Source organism: Leuresthes tenuis, unplaced genomic scaffold, assembly GCF_036924035.1.
Source record: "Leuresthes tenuis unplaced genomic scaffold, fLeuTen1.0.hap1 SCAF_11, whole genome shotgun sequence".
In the NCBI taxonomy this organism is placed as follows: Eukaryota; Metazoa; Chordata; class Actinopteri; order Atheriniformes; family Atherinopsidae; genus Leuresthes; species Leuresthes tenuis.
The window spans coordinates 12150250-12166635 of record NW_027325365.1 but is presented as its reverse complement, the minus strand read 5'-3'; the positions used below and the strand labels follow the sequence as shown (position 1 = coordinate 12166635).

The 16386-nt window shown below is 37.8% G+C and overlaps 2 protein-coding genes across 2 annotated transcripts; both read right to left on the bottom strand.

The window, feature by feature from the left end:
* Window positions 1-4724: 4724 nt before the first annotated feature.
* Window positions 4725-6921, bottom strand: LOC140318590 (uncharacterized). Its single transcript, XM_072396408.1, has 4 exons — window positions 6703-6921; window positions 6114-6316; window positions 5663-6022; window positions 4725-4884 (listed from the first exon to the last, which is right to left on the bottom strand). The coding sequence occupies exons 2-4, from the start codon at window positions 6301-6303 to the stop codon at window positions 4847-4849; spliced, it is 588 nt and encodes a 195-aa protein (XP_072252509.1). The 5' UTR covers window positions 6304-6316; window positions 6703-6921; the 3' UTR covers window positions 4725-4846.
* A 911-nt stretch (window positions 6922-7832) lies between these two features.
* adgrg4a (adhesion G protein-coupled receptor G4a) lies at window positions 7833-15065 on the bottom strand. Its single transcript, XM_072395282.1, has 15 exons — window positions 14924-15065; window positions 14716-14845; window positions 13805-13908; window positions 13490-13706; window positions 13238-13400; window positions 12550-12702; window positions 11697-11834; window positions 11560-11605; window positions 11270-11373; window positions 10884-11005; window positions 9481-9749; window positions 8881-8986; window positions 8399-8679; window positions 8145-8246; window positions 7833-8037 (listed from the first exon to the last, which is right to left on the bottom strand). The coding sequence occupies exons 1-15, from the start codon at window positions 15030-15032 to the stop codon at window positions 7910-7912; spliced, it is 2172 nt and encodes a 723-aa protein (XP_072251383.1). The 5' UTR covers window positions 15033-15065; the 3' UTR covers window positions 7833-7909.
* Between the last annotated feature and the right edge of the window lie 1321 nt (window positions 15066-16386).

The following is a 16386-nucleotide window of genomic DNA, read 5'->3' as shown; positions in this document are numbered from 1 at the left end:
CAGTCCGTTCAATGAAAACATTACATTATGCCAACAAATAGGGAGGAAAACTGTTTGAATACTGTTTGTATAATGTTCACAAGAACGATTATTAATGAATAGCAAATAAAAATTAGTAAATAAAAAGATAGAGGCTGGTACTGGGGAATGGGATGGAGAGTAAAAGAAAAGATAGATAACAGCCTCTCCTACTTGAAATTTTAATCTTAATATTAATGAAAAACCTGCAAAGAAACTTTTTGTGCTACTTCTGTGCGAGAATATGCCTTTTGATATCTTTATCGAACTGACAGTCTGTCTGAGAGACTAAGGAAGTTCTGTTCTGTTCATTTTGCTCGTTAATTATAATATCTAAATGAAAATAGTATATCAAATACCATCTCAAATTTGAAAGGCAAATGAAAAATTACCATATGAATAGTGTCATTACTGAAATTCATGTTTCTACATGTTGCCATTTGATACACATTCATTTTAAATGAGCAGCTTTCTTAATGATGGAAGAATATAAAACCTTTAGATGAATTATTCATAATTACAAATTATCCAACCTACCTCTTACTTTTAAGTCAAGTTTAGTGCACACAAACATGTCATCGCTGACTTTTAAATTCTATTTACTGCTCAGTGTTTAAGTACTGTTTAAATGAAAAAGAGAGCAGCAGGTGAAATTAATACAAAAGTGCAACAAAGAATTCAGAACAAAGCAAAAAGCAAAAAACAAATGTTTGTCTCTCTTCATACATCACAGCTTCAAGAGAATTTGGCTGAGAACGGTGCTGCCGGCAAAGCTGCATTGTTGCAACGTTCCTGTGCTAAAAATCTTAGTTTTGCATATTAAACCTTTAGATATATAGGTACAGTTGTCATGAAGACACCATTATTATTTCAATAAAAACAAAAGTATTCACTGGTCCGATATTTGTTGCGATATTTTATTCAAAACAAAAAAGGCCAGTATCTTCGTGGCAAAACTCTACTGGGATCACGAAAGTCAAGAGGACCCAGTGAAGGGTCATGATCTACTCATTACTTTATGCCACTTCTTTCAATAGTTGAATTTAGATTTATTTTTCTCCTTTTTTTTCTCTCTTTTTTTCTCTGGACCAGAACCTCTCTTTCGTAGATGTAATGCGTGGTAAACTGCAAAGTCCTTGTTGCTCAAGTGACTCTTCATGACTCATCAGGCATATAGTCTGAGTGCTGGTGAGCCAGAAAGACAATTTGACATTGTAAGTTAATCAGGAAAAAGCTAAATGTTTCTGAAACAAAAACACACAAACAGGAAGTGTTAACGCTCCTCGCTGTCAGGTTGGACAGAGGCAGATGATTCTGGACACTCTTCATGATAGCTGCTGTTTGTGTAGGAAATAAATAAGTTGGACATGAAAATCTATACCAGACTGGTGACATAAACAATTTGGCAAAAGACTGAGCGAAACAGTTAACTGGAAAATGCACCAAAGCTTTAATGAGATAATTCAAAACAAGTTTGCATGCAGATAACCAAGACAGCTGGTCAAAATGTAGCAAGGACAGCTAGAGATAAGGACATAAGTCATCATATTGCATGATTTAAGTTGCTCTAACCTCCCTTTGGACCATTCAAGTCGATGACAAAGGCACAGACAAGGTCTTAGTGAGTTGACTGACTCAGTCAGCAATTACCCAGCCGGCCTTTTATCTGGAAAATTGGAAAGCGGTATTGTGGACAGGCTGAAAAATGCAATTATCACAGACCAACACAAACTTGTCAACCATGTCTCAAATTATATATTGACCTGAGTTATCATGTGCACATTAGCTTTTGTACTGAATTGGACGACCAATATGTTTTGTATCCACATTATTTTCACGTTTTAGTATCATTGTCTTCTTTTCAATACAGCCATAGGATTGTGCTCTGAGCTGGTTTTGAGATGTTGGACTCCTGGGTCCAGAGAGCTGGACATCTCATCATCAACCAAAATCCACAACTGGCTCAGGGAGCATAAACCTCACAGTGCCCACAAAGCCCATTTTGTAACCCATCCATGGGCAATACAGGCAGCACCAGATGGGAAGAAGCTAATATTAACACAGCACCATCATTAATCCACCCTCAGCATGTGGAGAATGCTAGTCCTCCATCTGTGACCACAAATGGTGAACTGACACTGATATATGGATGTCATGACGATGAGAGAGATAAATAAAAGCAGCTGGCTGTCAGTACATGTTAACAATGTGACACAAGTCATTTTCCTTTTTGCAAGCACACAAATCTCCAGGGATCCAGCAATGGCTGCGTCTACAGGTTAGCTTGCCACTTTAATGAAGACAAATACAGCCTCAACAGACCCTTTTTCACTCGTATCATGGCATAAAAAGGGACAAGTTGAATGAATAATATAAATGTGGGTGGGCTGCACGGTGTTGTGGTGATTAGAAGTGTCACTTCACAGCGGGAAGGTTCCTTCTTCAAATCCGAGCTTCTTTGTGAAGTTTGCATGTTCTCCCAGTGCATGCATGGGTTCTCTCCGGTACTCTGGCTTCCTTTCACAGTCTAAAAACATGCGTGTAAGGTAAATTGTTTAATCTAAATTTATCCCGGGGGTAAACATGAGTCTGAGCTTGAGTGGTTGTTTCTCTCTGTGTGGCCTTGTGATGGATTGGTGACTGTAGACTCCAGTCACCCTGAATTGGATAGAGCGGGGCTTAGAAAATGGATGGACAGTTATAAATTATCTGTTTAATTTTTTTTGTGCCTCAGCAAATATTAAACACAAACCAACATGCACAGCAGCAGGACCTTCATGCTAGTGGAATGCAGCCATCATTAATACACCTTTGCCTTTTTTGCAAAGACATGTTAGAATATCTGCTGGGAAAAAGGTGCACTGGGTGCAACGCTATGTCTCCACCCTGAATTGTAAATCTGGTGGACCATCAATCTCTTAGGTCAATCACCTCACCACTCATATTTTTTGATTGCTCTCCATTTGATCTTTTTTTATTTGTTAACTATTTTGCTTGTAGATTGATTTTTCAGAATTTTCCAATTTTATTCCTTTTTTAAATGGCTCATTTATTTGAATGATGATGTTGTTCAAGACTGTGGCCAACATTTCCCGTGCCATTAAAAATCAACTTGGCTATGCTAACATTTTAATTATACTAAATGCCAAACTGGTGATTAAAGCTGAGAAAATGAGAGGCAGTGATAAACAAACTGTACAGCGTTTTATGTTAAGCTCTTCTCTGCTTGATATTCTAGCTGATAAATATCAGTGATAATCCATTCAAAGATTTACTGATAACTCGTGCACCTTACTGGACCTGAAATGTTCCCAACAGTTCTCAGTGCACCTGTACAAAAAGCACAGATTTACATTTTAGCTGTATCTCACTCAGAGTAGAGACTCAATTTACAGAATAAAACAACAATTCAGAATAAAGCTATAGCCTAAGATGTGATTTTAATGCTTACAGGAAGGAATACAACAATAATGTATTAAAAACAGAGACTTTAATCAGCTTTTTTTTTAAATCAGAAAACATTTTTACTATAAGTTTTTATTCAAGAAATCTTTCTCTCAAAGAAATACTTAAAGATATAGAGAACATACTTTTGCAGTGCAGGACTAACTGTTTCTTCAGAACCTGTGAACATTATAACTGTTAAGTTTATGAAAATATCAATAATGCTGTACACTTAGTATTAAACACATTTGGATTTCATAAACTAATGGTCCATATAACTCGTTGGCAGAGTGGAAGAAGATATTAAGTTACTTTAATAAAATTAGCCTTACCACTCACACGTGTGTTTCAGTTAAAACTTTTATATTCACACCTTTACTAATATTGAATTATGATAATAATACCAATAATATGTTACTAAAATTCTCCAAGTTACTATGGAGAATATTTGCTGGTATTAGCAACATCCTCAAAGTATCAAAAGTCCACCTCATATGGACTCTTTCAGCAACTAGCATGTTGTTTAACTGAGTGAGAAAGCTGCAAAACTCAGGTAATATTCATGTAGACACCTGGAGACAATTCAAACACCAAACTTAAAGGCCTTAGTTCACCAGCAGGTTTGAATCCAGAACCTTCCTGCTCTGATGCAGCAATACTGACCACTGCATTACTATGCTTACCTTGTCTGTCTGTGTATTGTAAAAAATCATCTACATCACAGAGACTGTGTTATTAAATATGCCAGCAGGAGTCAGTATTGTTCAATTTAGATCATTTGCTGTCTCCACTTCATTATCTGGACTCAGAAGGTCATTTTAGACTTTTAAGGCATGCATGAATATAAGTAGCTAATTTTGTTTACACTGACTCATCTCATATTTGTTGTTATACATACATATATGTAATACCTTGATAACTTTTTTACAGTACCAACCACTTATTTTCTACTAGAATATAAACAAAGCATGACTATCCCTTTGACATTGTGCACATATAACAAGATATCCTCGTGTAAATATTTGCACGTTGAAGAGGCTCACAATGTTGGATGTGAACCCAGAAAAAATGCCCTTCAAATCATAAAGGGAGCAACAACAGTTACTCTGCTCTGAGATTTACATGAGGAATGGTAGAGTTGAAGAACTGGTTTGTCAGTGATTGTTCCCTTTCAGAGAGGTTGTTCCAGTCTGTGCACACTAAGGTGCTGAGGTCATTTTTACTGAGGAATAGAGAGCGCAGGAATGGAAAAACTCTTTCTTCTTACTGTATTTCAAAAAGACATCCAGAGTCAGTCTGATGAGATAAAAAAACACGACCAATTTAGCTAACAGAAAGACACGTGGGTTTCTTGAATTTGCCCTCTTCCCATGCTGTTTTCTCCTCAGTACCAGTATAAGTCCTTTTTCTCCATATGCCGCCCTAACAAAGAGGAGACAAACACAAAGCAGTGTCAAACAGCTATTCTAAGTGAACATAACCAAGTTGAAATAAGTTCTTATGACTGTATGTTATCACTTTTGCCACACAGTGCTATTTGTCATCGCAAGGTTGGGAAAATTGCTGTTACCAAGAAATCAGGAAGTCATTAACATATCATCAACAATACCTACCAAGAAGTACCAAAACAACCCCGCACAGGATTTGACAATGATAGTTTGTCTGTTGTGAAATTGTTAGTTACTGCATATTACAAACCTGCACACTGACCACTTAATGAATGAATAATCCAAATGCACACAACAAATATCAGTCTGGTATCTTCAAATCACGTGTATGAATGCATAATCATGTTTAAAATGTTTAAAACTAGTGTTAATATCAATGTGACTGAGGTCATACAACCTCATGCTGTAGCTCTCGCTGACTGATGACACTATGAGGCATTATTTATTGCCCATTGCCATTTACAACTTTAAAACAAAAATTTCTCCTGTAACAATTACGATTTACTTAAAAAAGCAAATGGAGTGTATTCACAGAAAATTCACAGGTATCTAATGGTGTTCATCATCACAGTAATCAAAAAGTTCTTAATAACTGATTATGATGAAATTTCATTATAAATTCACTTTTATACAACAAAAATGTTCTAAATATGATTCAGAATTTTGTCAACTGAAGGTGTCTCTAGATCTGAACAGCAACGATACTAGTTTGGGGTTTTTGTAGAGATGATGCATTGCAGCTGCAGTATTACCAGTCTCAAAGCCCACGGGAGGGTCGGCAGACTCTCTGTACCCCTGAGGCACTGCCCAGCTGGGTGGTGGTTCTGGCCTAGAGTTGGAAACTGTGCTGGGTCCCATCTCAGGCCGGTCACTATGCAGCAGGTTGAGGAGGGATGTGGCGTATTGTTGTCCGGTGAGACTCAACTCCCCTGAGGACAGAGAGCACATAATGTTCGACAGCCCTGCAGCCTCTCCCGTTCTGCTAGTGAACGAGTGCCAGGAGCCAGGAGTCTCGGCTGTGGAGCTGAGGGCCAGGATACGTCCCGCTACAGAGGGGTCCTGTGACTCAGAGAAACACACGGCAGCACCGCCTTGACAGGCTCTCCCATCCTCTGCAGAGGAAAAGAAAGAAACCATGCAGTGAGGATAAGCTGACAGTTCGTCATATTTGTTGTCAGGTGACATGATGTCGATTCTGCTCACCTGTTTTAATAGTTTTACGGATTTTCTTTGTCTTTCCTGCTGGTTCCTTTGCCTTACAGACTTTGCTGAGAGCACGCGTGAAGTGAGCATCCACCATGCTGTTAATATCTCCCTGGAAGTAAGTCAGGAGGACACTCTGAGAATGCCCCTCCACCTTTACAGCTGTTGGACTGCTCATTCTTTCCTCCATCGGTCAGCTGACACTGAAAACAAGGTCATACAGAATCATTAGAAAATGCTGGAGAGTGTCCTTTCTGTGCAATTAATCATGACTCATAATTGTAAACTAAAGTGCATGTGGCAAAAGAGTTGTTATTTTTTATGTATTTACCGTCAAAAAATACAACATAAACCTTAATGTCACAACTTTGGTTTGAAGGTTTAAATGTAAAATAAATTTTTCAGCGTTTTTCAACTTTTCTGTTGGTGAAGAAAAATTGTCTACACACACAATATGATGTGAACTGCGCTGAAATGCATTTATATACCCAATAACCTTAACTTAAAACTATAAAAAAAAAGTTGCTCAGTGTACAAACAAATGATTTTCAACTTGTTAACTTCCATATAAGCAACTTGCTTCTCTTACCTGGCCTGATGATTGACCGAAGGTGACCAGGGAGTACAATCTTGCATTGACTGGTTTGTCAAACAAAAAAAGCTTAGCAGCCGAAATTGTTGGGAAAAAAAAGCTCTCTTGGCTTCAGTTAAAGAATCAACCTTCGTAGTTTTTGCTTTCTTTCTTCTACAAGGAGAATGTTTCCTTCACAGAGCCTCCGAAGTTACTGCATGCTTTAGGCTGGGAGGGTGGAAGCTATGATCAGAATGTTAACCGGCAAGTTCCTCCAGAAACTAAGTGAGGACTCTTTGAAAACATTCCTCAGTCAAACTGTCAAGAAGTTACACACAGTTTCAAAGCCGCTCTGATGAAGCAGTATTAGATTTTCTAAAAACTCAACATAATTTACATTATGCTCATTTTGTTTTTAAGTCTATTGAATCTCTCTATCTGAAGAGCCCGTTGCCATTATGGTGTCTGCAGCTGACTTGTGGTTCCTTTTAAACCAGCTGCAATAATTCACTGTGGGGCTAAATTTGTTTCTAAGATTACATTCTTCTAAACTTTTAAAAGTAGCTGATTAAATGTATGTATGTTTCATAGAAATGTCTTTGACAGAACTTCAACTTAAACTTGAAAAATCCTCAGAAAATGTCTGCATTGCAACTTCATCTTTGAAAGTCTAAATAAAATAAATGAAATTCTAAAAAAAATTGAAGTGAAAATTAAAGTGAAATAAGAAAATCTGTATTCTTTCCACAGATAATAAGGATAATATTTCAATCTACCAATATTTTCCACACAATATGGATGACTTTATTTGGTTCACATTCACAGAATATCAGATCTTGTTGGTTTAAAATCTTCACTTATAGACAAAAACAATCCACAAACATGTCAAGATCACAACTTTTCCCCAAAATTTAACTTCCCCAGTTCCCAGATGTGATTGTTTTTCAAACAAAGAGTGATGTAAGATTGAAAATGTAAAATCACAGAAAATGTAAATCTTTCAGAATTATTTTGAAATCAAAATCTAATTAATTTAATCAGGGACACCTTTAAGAAATGTCTTCACAGGAAGCATGTTTTTATGATCTGAAGAAAACGCAGACTGCACAGTTTCTCAGATATAAAACTATTAAACTGTGATCTGATAAAAGCAACACTGTATTTGTGTTTGGCACTTGTCAATGAACCTTTTAAATTGGTACAGAAAAGCTCATTTAGAGACTCATTACTGTCTCCTGGTGGAGTTGCGAGTCAGAGACCTGAAGGAGGAGATGTTGTCAGAGGCAACTGAATCTGAGTTACTAAAATTGTCCTTTTTCAAGCGGTCACCCACTGTCACAGAGCGGCTCCAGTCTGAACACAGGGACAAAAAAGAGAAAATATTGGATCACCCACAGTGAAAATACATGCATGTGGTCATCATACTGCAGCAGGAAAACAAGCAGCATGCAGCAAATTACCCGAGTTATCACCGAGTCTGAAACATCCACCGCACAAATGGATTCTCCACTGTTTCCTCACATTTTCCTTCATCGCACAGTGGAACAAAAACACAAAAAGCCCTAGGACAAAATAAAAAAAGCATAGTTCGTACACACCCCAGGACCAAAAAAAAACTATAAATACATGGTGACAAAAGAAGAGAATCAGAGAATGACAAATTCCAATAAAGTGATTTTTAAAGTGTTTGTAATCAGCTATAGAATTTATTTACCTTGTGTGCTATTGCAGATTGAAAACACATACAACATGACTACTTTGCCAGCCCCAAATGAAAAAAAGCCTATTGACCACGTCAAGCCCAACAGGACAGTGAGACTGACAACTGCTCTCAAGTCCTGCTGAGAGGTGCGGCTGTTTGCTGTCTGTTTGTTGGCCCCCATGCGCTTGATCTGGATCAGAACCACGACGAACACAGACATGTTGCACAACAGAATCACACAAACAAATGCCAGCACTGTGACGTAGAAGGAAACACCGATCTTCAGCCAGCAGCTGTGGGAGTAAAAAGGGAGGAGAGGAGGGGCCATCATATGGTTTATGATAATTGTGAGCAAATTATTTCCTTATCCAAGCTGCTATCGAAAAAAGTTGCATTTATTCATCAGAAAACTAAATATGAAAACTGTGTGTTTAACCACTTCTCCACACAAATCAGAATTTATTTCAATTATAGCCAAGTAGGGATGAACTTACAACTGGCCAGTGGACTGCAAGCCCAATGCAGCATCTTCTGGGCCCAAGCTCCCATAAGCATCTTTATCTATAGCCAGCACCAAGCTGACAATTACCAAAGGAATACCTGTGAGACCACAAAATGTACAGATTTATGCTTTTCTCACTGCATACCGTTAATCTTCAAACAATTTCAAACAAACTAATAACTCTCCAGTGACAAAAAAAAATTTCTAAATAAAATAATTTCATCCTTTTTAAGTTTGACGTTCCCCCTACAAGTGGCAGAAGTGAAATACTACTTGAGTGTGGAGGTGCCAGTGGCTTTCTCACTTTACTGAAACACTTTTCTCACTTTCTGGTTGGGTTTAAGACGTAACAAACTGGTTAGGGTTAAGAAAGTTCATAGTTAATGCTAAAATACTTTTATCATTTGACCTTTGCCAAGGACATGGGGAAACTGTTGGGTTTCTCTCAATAATAATGTTAGATCCTGACCATACTAGAGCATATTAAGTTCCTTGAGATTATTCATGTTACAGAATAGTGTTTTATAAATCAAACTGAAATATGATTCCATATGAAAAAAAAAATATATATATATAAAAAGTTCACTTTTACCCCATCCTACTGCACAAAACTTGAGGATATAATAGTGCACGTAGGTGTTGAACACCTTGACCAGTGCAAAGTACATGTGTACCGCCTCCAGGCCCATCCAGGTGAAGGAGGCCAGCAGGAAATAGTGGAGGGATGCAGCGGTGGTGATGCATAGGCCATAGTTAGAGAAGGATGAGAGCCAAGAGTTGAGAAGAAAGATCATGTTTAACCCCAGCAGTGCAGCTGACAGGTTGATGAGTATCTTAGATGGATAGTCCTGACGCAGTTTCCTAGTGTAGGAGAGAGAAAGATTACTGTTTGGAAGATTAACTCTCTCTGCAGGACAGAGGGTGTTTAGAAGGCTTAGTATTTCACTCCCACAGGATTACAACTTTTGGAATTAGAAGATCAATGAACAACTGACAAGTGGAACTTGGGTTTGTTTGGTGGCACTGCTATCTCAAAGATCAGGAATAAACTGCTAAGAATTAAGTATGTTACAGTTACTGATTCCTAGAGGTTAAGCCGGAGAGAGGATAGGCAAGACAAGGCAAGGCAAGTTTGTAGATACAATTCGTACACAAGGCAATTCAAAGTGCAGTGACAGCAGTCATTGTAAATTACTGTTAAAACACTATCCAGTGTTGCCAGGTCTGATGACTTTAACAAAAAACAGATCTTCAAAATCAAGCCCAAAAGAAGCACCTGGGCTCTAAAAAGGTGGTCTAAAACTATCTGGTGGAGGAGGAAATTTTATTGTATAAAAATAGTCAGTTACATGTTATGTTATAGTCAGTTACATGAGGGTGCTACAGAATCTAAGACTCCAACACTCAAACCTCAAAGATTTCATAATGGTTTGAGCCAATGCTGCATATGATACATTTTACCCCATATCTCTCTTGAAACAGTCACTTTAAATTTATTTTTTTTGCAACCATTTTCTCAACCAAAGCTCGTCTGTGTTGCACTGCATCACTTTATGCTGGGTGGCTGGTCAATGTATCATTGTGGTCATGAGATGGGACTCTAGCCATCTAATCCCAAAATACCAACTAATAAAAATCAAATTAAAAAAATACTCTACTACTACTACTGGTTTAAAAGCACAAACAAAAGCTATTACATAAGCCTGCAACATCTCCCAAAGGACTCAACTGACAGCAGCATTGACCATGTATGCAAAGCAACATAGACCTACTTAGGTTGAGAAAATAGTGACAAAATACATGTCTGATGCAAAAGTGACATGCTGTAAAATGTATGTATAAGAAATGAACACAAGTTGTATCGACAGTCTTCACCTATGCCTAGTCTGCCTCCTCCTCGTCATAGCTAGTCAGCGCGATAAGAGTCATTTTGTGGCAAAATGAATATAATGTAATGTGACAATAAAGAATATGGCGCTTCAGTAAGAGACTTACTCAAAAAAAAGGTAAGTGAGCAGAGTGAGTCCCAGAAAGATGGCAGATATACCACAACCAAGATAAGAGATCATTGTCAGAATCTGATTGTCAGATTCACTGATGGGGCCTCCGGAAACATCCTGGAACACAACACATTTTTTAACATTGCATTCATCAGCATTCCTTTTTTGGGGTAACGAGTATACGATATGAAAAGCAGCAATTGATTATGTTAAAGCGTATATAATATAATGGGGAAAAATGTTCAAACATAGTCAGCATCTGCTGTCGTTGGCAGAAAGAGATGCAAGCAGCCAGTAACTGAACAGATTGCACACAGTATGTTGGTGCTTGTGGGAGTCTGATCCCTTGATTAAATGATAAGAAGCACCCGAATGACTCACCAGGAGGACAGCAAAATGTGTGAGATGATCACATAGACAGCTGGTCTGATAGGGTGAAATACTTCGGGTTTCGCAGCCACTGCTGTTCCAGCCACCCTGTCCACCTGACACACACACACACACACACACAATTTTTTTATTTTAATCAAATAGGATATCAACAGGCCTTCGCGTCCTGCGTTGAAGAGCCTTTATGAATCACACCGGTGCCTGAACAATGAGGCTCAGTTACAGAAAATGATCTAAATCCAACTTTACACATAGAAGATACTAAGAAAGGATCAACACACCGTGCTTCTGGAAATCCCAAAACATACACTGAACACTGTCTCCTGGCTGTGAACATGGGAAAATGATGTGTTAGTGCAGAATCACACACACAAAAAAAGCTTTGTTTTAGCCCACAGTGAGAGCATGAATTTGTCACCTGTTTGGGATTCTTATGCCTTAGGGTCACCACCACTCGATCCTCTAGGTTGATGACATGACTGTTGTTGATGCTGGCAGATACTATATAGGAGTTTAATGTCAAGCTGCTCTGTGTTGCATTGGTTATGTCGGGGTCCTGACATTCAGAAATATAATGATCGTTACTTTAGCAAGTCATATTCGTCATTTATAGTGTGATATAATTGTAATGAGGTCTTCTTGTTTAAATTTTGTGTAAAAATGAAACCTATTTTGTGGTTGCTTATTCCCCAACAGCTGACATCATTCTTATGTCTGTGCTTATTGTGACATGAAGACTGAAATCAGGAAACAAGTCTGACTGTCCAAAGCTAACAGAATCAACATTTCCTGTTTGTTCAAAAATGTATGTTGTCTGGAAACCTCAGGAAGTCATTGCACCAGGCCAAAAATATCACCACATATTGTTCCTGCACTTAATACCTCTATCATTACTTATAATATTGTGCATTTCATTTCTTGCATGAAGATAAACCAGATATAAATCTATTTTTCTTTATTTAAATACAATCATTGCACTTTAGAGGTGCTTTGAGACAGAGTTTCTTACAGCTGGACACGTGGAGCCTGAACAGCTGTTCCCTTTGTTTTCCAGTCTTTATCTAAGAGTCCTGTCAATTGTCTCACTGTCAGCAAGAATGAAAATGATATGCATTTCCTCAAATGTTTTAGTTCTCCCTTTAAATTGTCACACAGGCAAAATAGCCGACAGATACAGAAAATTATTATTTTTTAAAATTTATTTGAAGAAAGGATAGTGAGAGACACATTGGATTGCAAATGGGGAACTTTTTTTTTTAAATCAAAAGTACCTTGAAAAGGTCCTGTGTTCCATAAAACTGAAACTGGATGCGGGTTGTGTTTCTGCCTCCGGGGGGAAAGAAGTTGTTGAGTTGAGAAGGCAAAGAGATAGATGCATTTGTCTCAGAGAGTGGTTCACTCACAAAGCTCTGGTTGACAACAACCTGAGACAGAAAAGAAACACTGAATCTCAGTACTTCACAATACTTGAAAAGCCTTCGAAACCGAGTTTTCTCATGTGTTCCACACGAACAGCTCTTGTTAAAAAAATGTGCCATGACTGCTTTAGGCCATGTCCGCTTATTGTTACTCAAGAAGACTAATACACTTGGAATTGTTTTTAAGAAGTCAAGTGTGCCTATTATTTGATTTACGTAAGCGTCACAAGGACATTCTTTTATGTTCCACTCAAAAGTTTGGACACACCTACCCATAACCCATTCAGGCCCAGGGCTTTGTTTAAAAAAAGTCCTTTAAAACCTGAGAGTTTTCTGAAAAAACCCAAAAACTTAAACCTGTGTCTTAAAATCTCAGTCTGTAAAGAAACTACAAACATGAAGCTTTTATTGTAAAATTCTAAGTTTAGGTTTCTCATTATTTAAAAAATGGCATGTCCAAGTTTTTGCCCAAAACATTAAAAAAATTCACTGCCCTCTTTATCACATAGAGTAGCATATAGTTATCCTCATAACATCTCACCTCAGGGTTCACTGTAGATGACAGAGACACACCAAAGGTGAGGCCATTGAAATATCCAGGCACTACATTGACCATGGAGAGAGCCAGTGAAGGAGCTGTTATACTTGCAGAGTCACCTTGGAAATCCATACAGTTTCCCATCCTATCTGTCAGATTAAGGAGACTTTTGCAAAGGGTGAAAAAGAGAAGGATTAACAGGGACATTAATGACGTCTTAATGCAAACATTAGGCACTTCATCTCCTTTCCTTACATGTTTGCCACTGACGCTACATCAGTTTCAGAAAGCAGGATATCGCCAAAGATATTGACCACGTCAGCTCCGACATCCGGGCTGATCATGCTCAGATCAACCACTTCGCTTAGTTTCTCCACAACTAATCCCAGCTCCGCGGAAGACAGCTGATAACTGTTACCTAACTGAGCATCCACAAGGTTTTGAATCATGTCCACAACTTCAGCCGCATTATCTACAATTCAAAACAGTGAGTAATTATTACTGACTTGTTGTATAGCTTTCAAGCAAAGGAAATCAGCACAAGAGTTTGGGAGTGATTGGTCCTCTTACCAGGTGTGACTGTGACATTGCTGAGGTCAGATATTGATAGTGGGTCGCAGTTTGTCATGTCAGGATCAGCCCAGCTGGTTGTGTCAGTTTCAATGTTTAACTTACTGAAAACAGAATAAACAGGAAACTACTTTATCTATGTCCTCTGGTTGTAATATATTTGACGGTTTCTAGCAAGGGTGAGAGAAGATAATTATTGGGGGGAAAAAAATAACATAAAATAATCAGTCCACTGCTGATGATTACCTAAGCATCAATATAGATCTTGAAAATGATTAATTAAATTATTAATACACAGTAATTTGGTTAAATAGCAGACTCGTGCTGAACAGTTAAATTACTGTTAAACAGTAATATCAGTAATACAAACAGCTATATATCAGATTTATTGCTTGGCAGATTGAAACCCTTCATTACACTAGTAATTTGCACAGGAAATTGATCCTTTCTTTGAGCTGCAGGATGACAGATATCCAGTAGCATTAAATGTGTGCAGTCAGAGATTGTGCACAATATGGGAGCAATGCCAGGACTTTACAACTGCAGGAGCCTTTTGTCTGCCTGAGCTGTCGCTATAAAAAACAAATTGTTCGGGCAAAAATGACCATCATCAGCAAAAGCAATAGGGGAAAAGAAAATCCTTTTTTTAATTTTTCTAACAAGGTAAACAGATGTTAAACAGCAAACCAAGATATGATTTACAACCACAATTCTAAATAAGAAATAAACAGGACTGAAAATGTGACATATTACTATATCATGAAAGCTATAAGCTTATCTTTAATTTGATGGCAAGAACATGACTCAGGCTGGTTGTAACAAAAGATCTGATTAATACTTGAAAGCAGCAATACAGGTTTTGTGTTCAAACACTAAATCCTCTGCGTAAAAGACAGCTGGCCATGTCTTACCAAAGTCTAAAGGCTCTATTTGATGTCGGCTTGTTGCATCCCACGACTTGAATGGATTGCGGAAATGTTTCTGGCCATATGTACGGCCCGTAGATTGTTGACATTGCTTCTTCTAAACAGTTTTGTGTCTCTGAAAGGAAAAAAAAAACATGTATATTGTCAATTAGTGTGTCTTTGTCTCTTTATTTGCATTAGAAACACAGCTTACCTATTAGCTTGATATCCACCGTCAAGGGGTGGATTGTAATGGACCCGTTTTCATACTTTGATGTTAGGGCAGCATGAATTGACATTTCGGTTTCTGGCGCACTGTTCATGTTCCATTCCTGGACATGGAAGGTGCAGAAATAGCTGTTGAGAAAAAATATTTAATGCACATTAAATTAAGCAGTATACAGACAGATTTCAGCATAATCCATCTTTCTTTTTTTTTTTCTTCCAATTTTCAAATCCTACAGAAGCAGAACAACATGAGATAAAGCAGGAGATAACCCGGGTGACAAGGAAACAAAGCACAAGACCATGGCAGCCACCTACTTTTTTTGTTGGCCATTAGAAGTCTGAAAAAAAGGATATTGGAGTTAACTTTAAACATAACATGTGTTGCAGCCGTATTTTTTTCCAGAATTAAACTCCACATACGCAAAACCTTCTAAACTTTTTACTTGCTTCTAAAATAAAGTGCATTCTCACCATCAAATGAATGTATTGCTTCATGCTCCTAAAAAGTTAAAGACATAGCTGTTATATGATGACAACAACAAAAAACGCACGTTTCTAAGAATTATGAAGAAATGTGCTGTTTCAGCAGCGCTCACCCATTGTGATTCTCTATTATGAGTAAGTTCAGCACAGCCATGGTTTTATTCACTTCAAGCTGTTCTTTCACCTTTTTCCACAGAGGAGAAAAAGGAGTGGTGTAAATATATTTGCATACACAACTTTCCACTGCGCTCGTGTGAATTTCTTACCCATTTTTCAATGATGTCCTTTGGCTTGTTCACGCTCCCCGTCACATGTAGGGTCAAATTAACTCTAAAGAATAAATCTGGGCGAACTATAAAATGGAGAGAAAAAAACTGATAGTAAAAGGCAAACATATCAGTTGAATATAGAAAAAAGTGTTTCCCAGAAGTTCCAAGCAAAAGTTCAGAGGATGTTAAGAAACGACAAACATGTGCTGAGAAGGATCTTCCAGAAAGATGATGGAAACCGCTTAGGAGCGGTTCCTGAAACATCCACTCACTGCCTGAGTCTGTACGCCAACATTTTGTCATCACAGAGCCATAAAGCCAACAGTTTATCATACTACTGAACATCAAATAAAGTATCAGTAATAGTATGACAGCATTTTTTACTTTTGCGTCGAATTTAATCAGGGGAAGAATGTGAATTCTAAGAGACATACTTCTGAAATACATTACTTTGAAAATCATGTTGGGGTGCAAAAAGGATATCATCTTTATCAGTACATCAGTGCTTAGCTCTCAGTTACGTGACTAAGTCAAATTTTTCAGTGAGATAGGATTGCAAATGCAGAGCTGGGATCTCCAGTACAGAATAATCTTCTCCACCACCATAAATCAACAGGTCATTAGTAAATGTAAGAAAAGCCATTTTGTTTATTTAAGATTAAGATCAGATTTATTGTCATGCATGCAGTGATATACA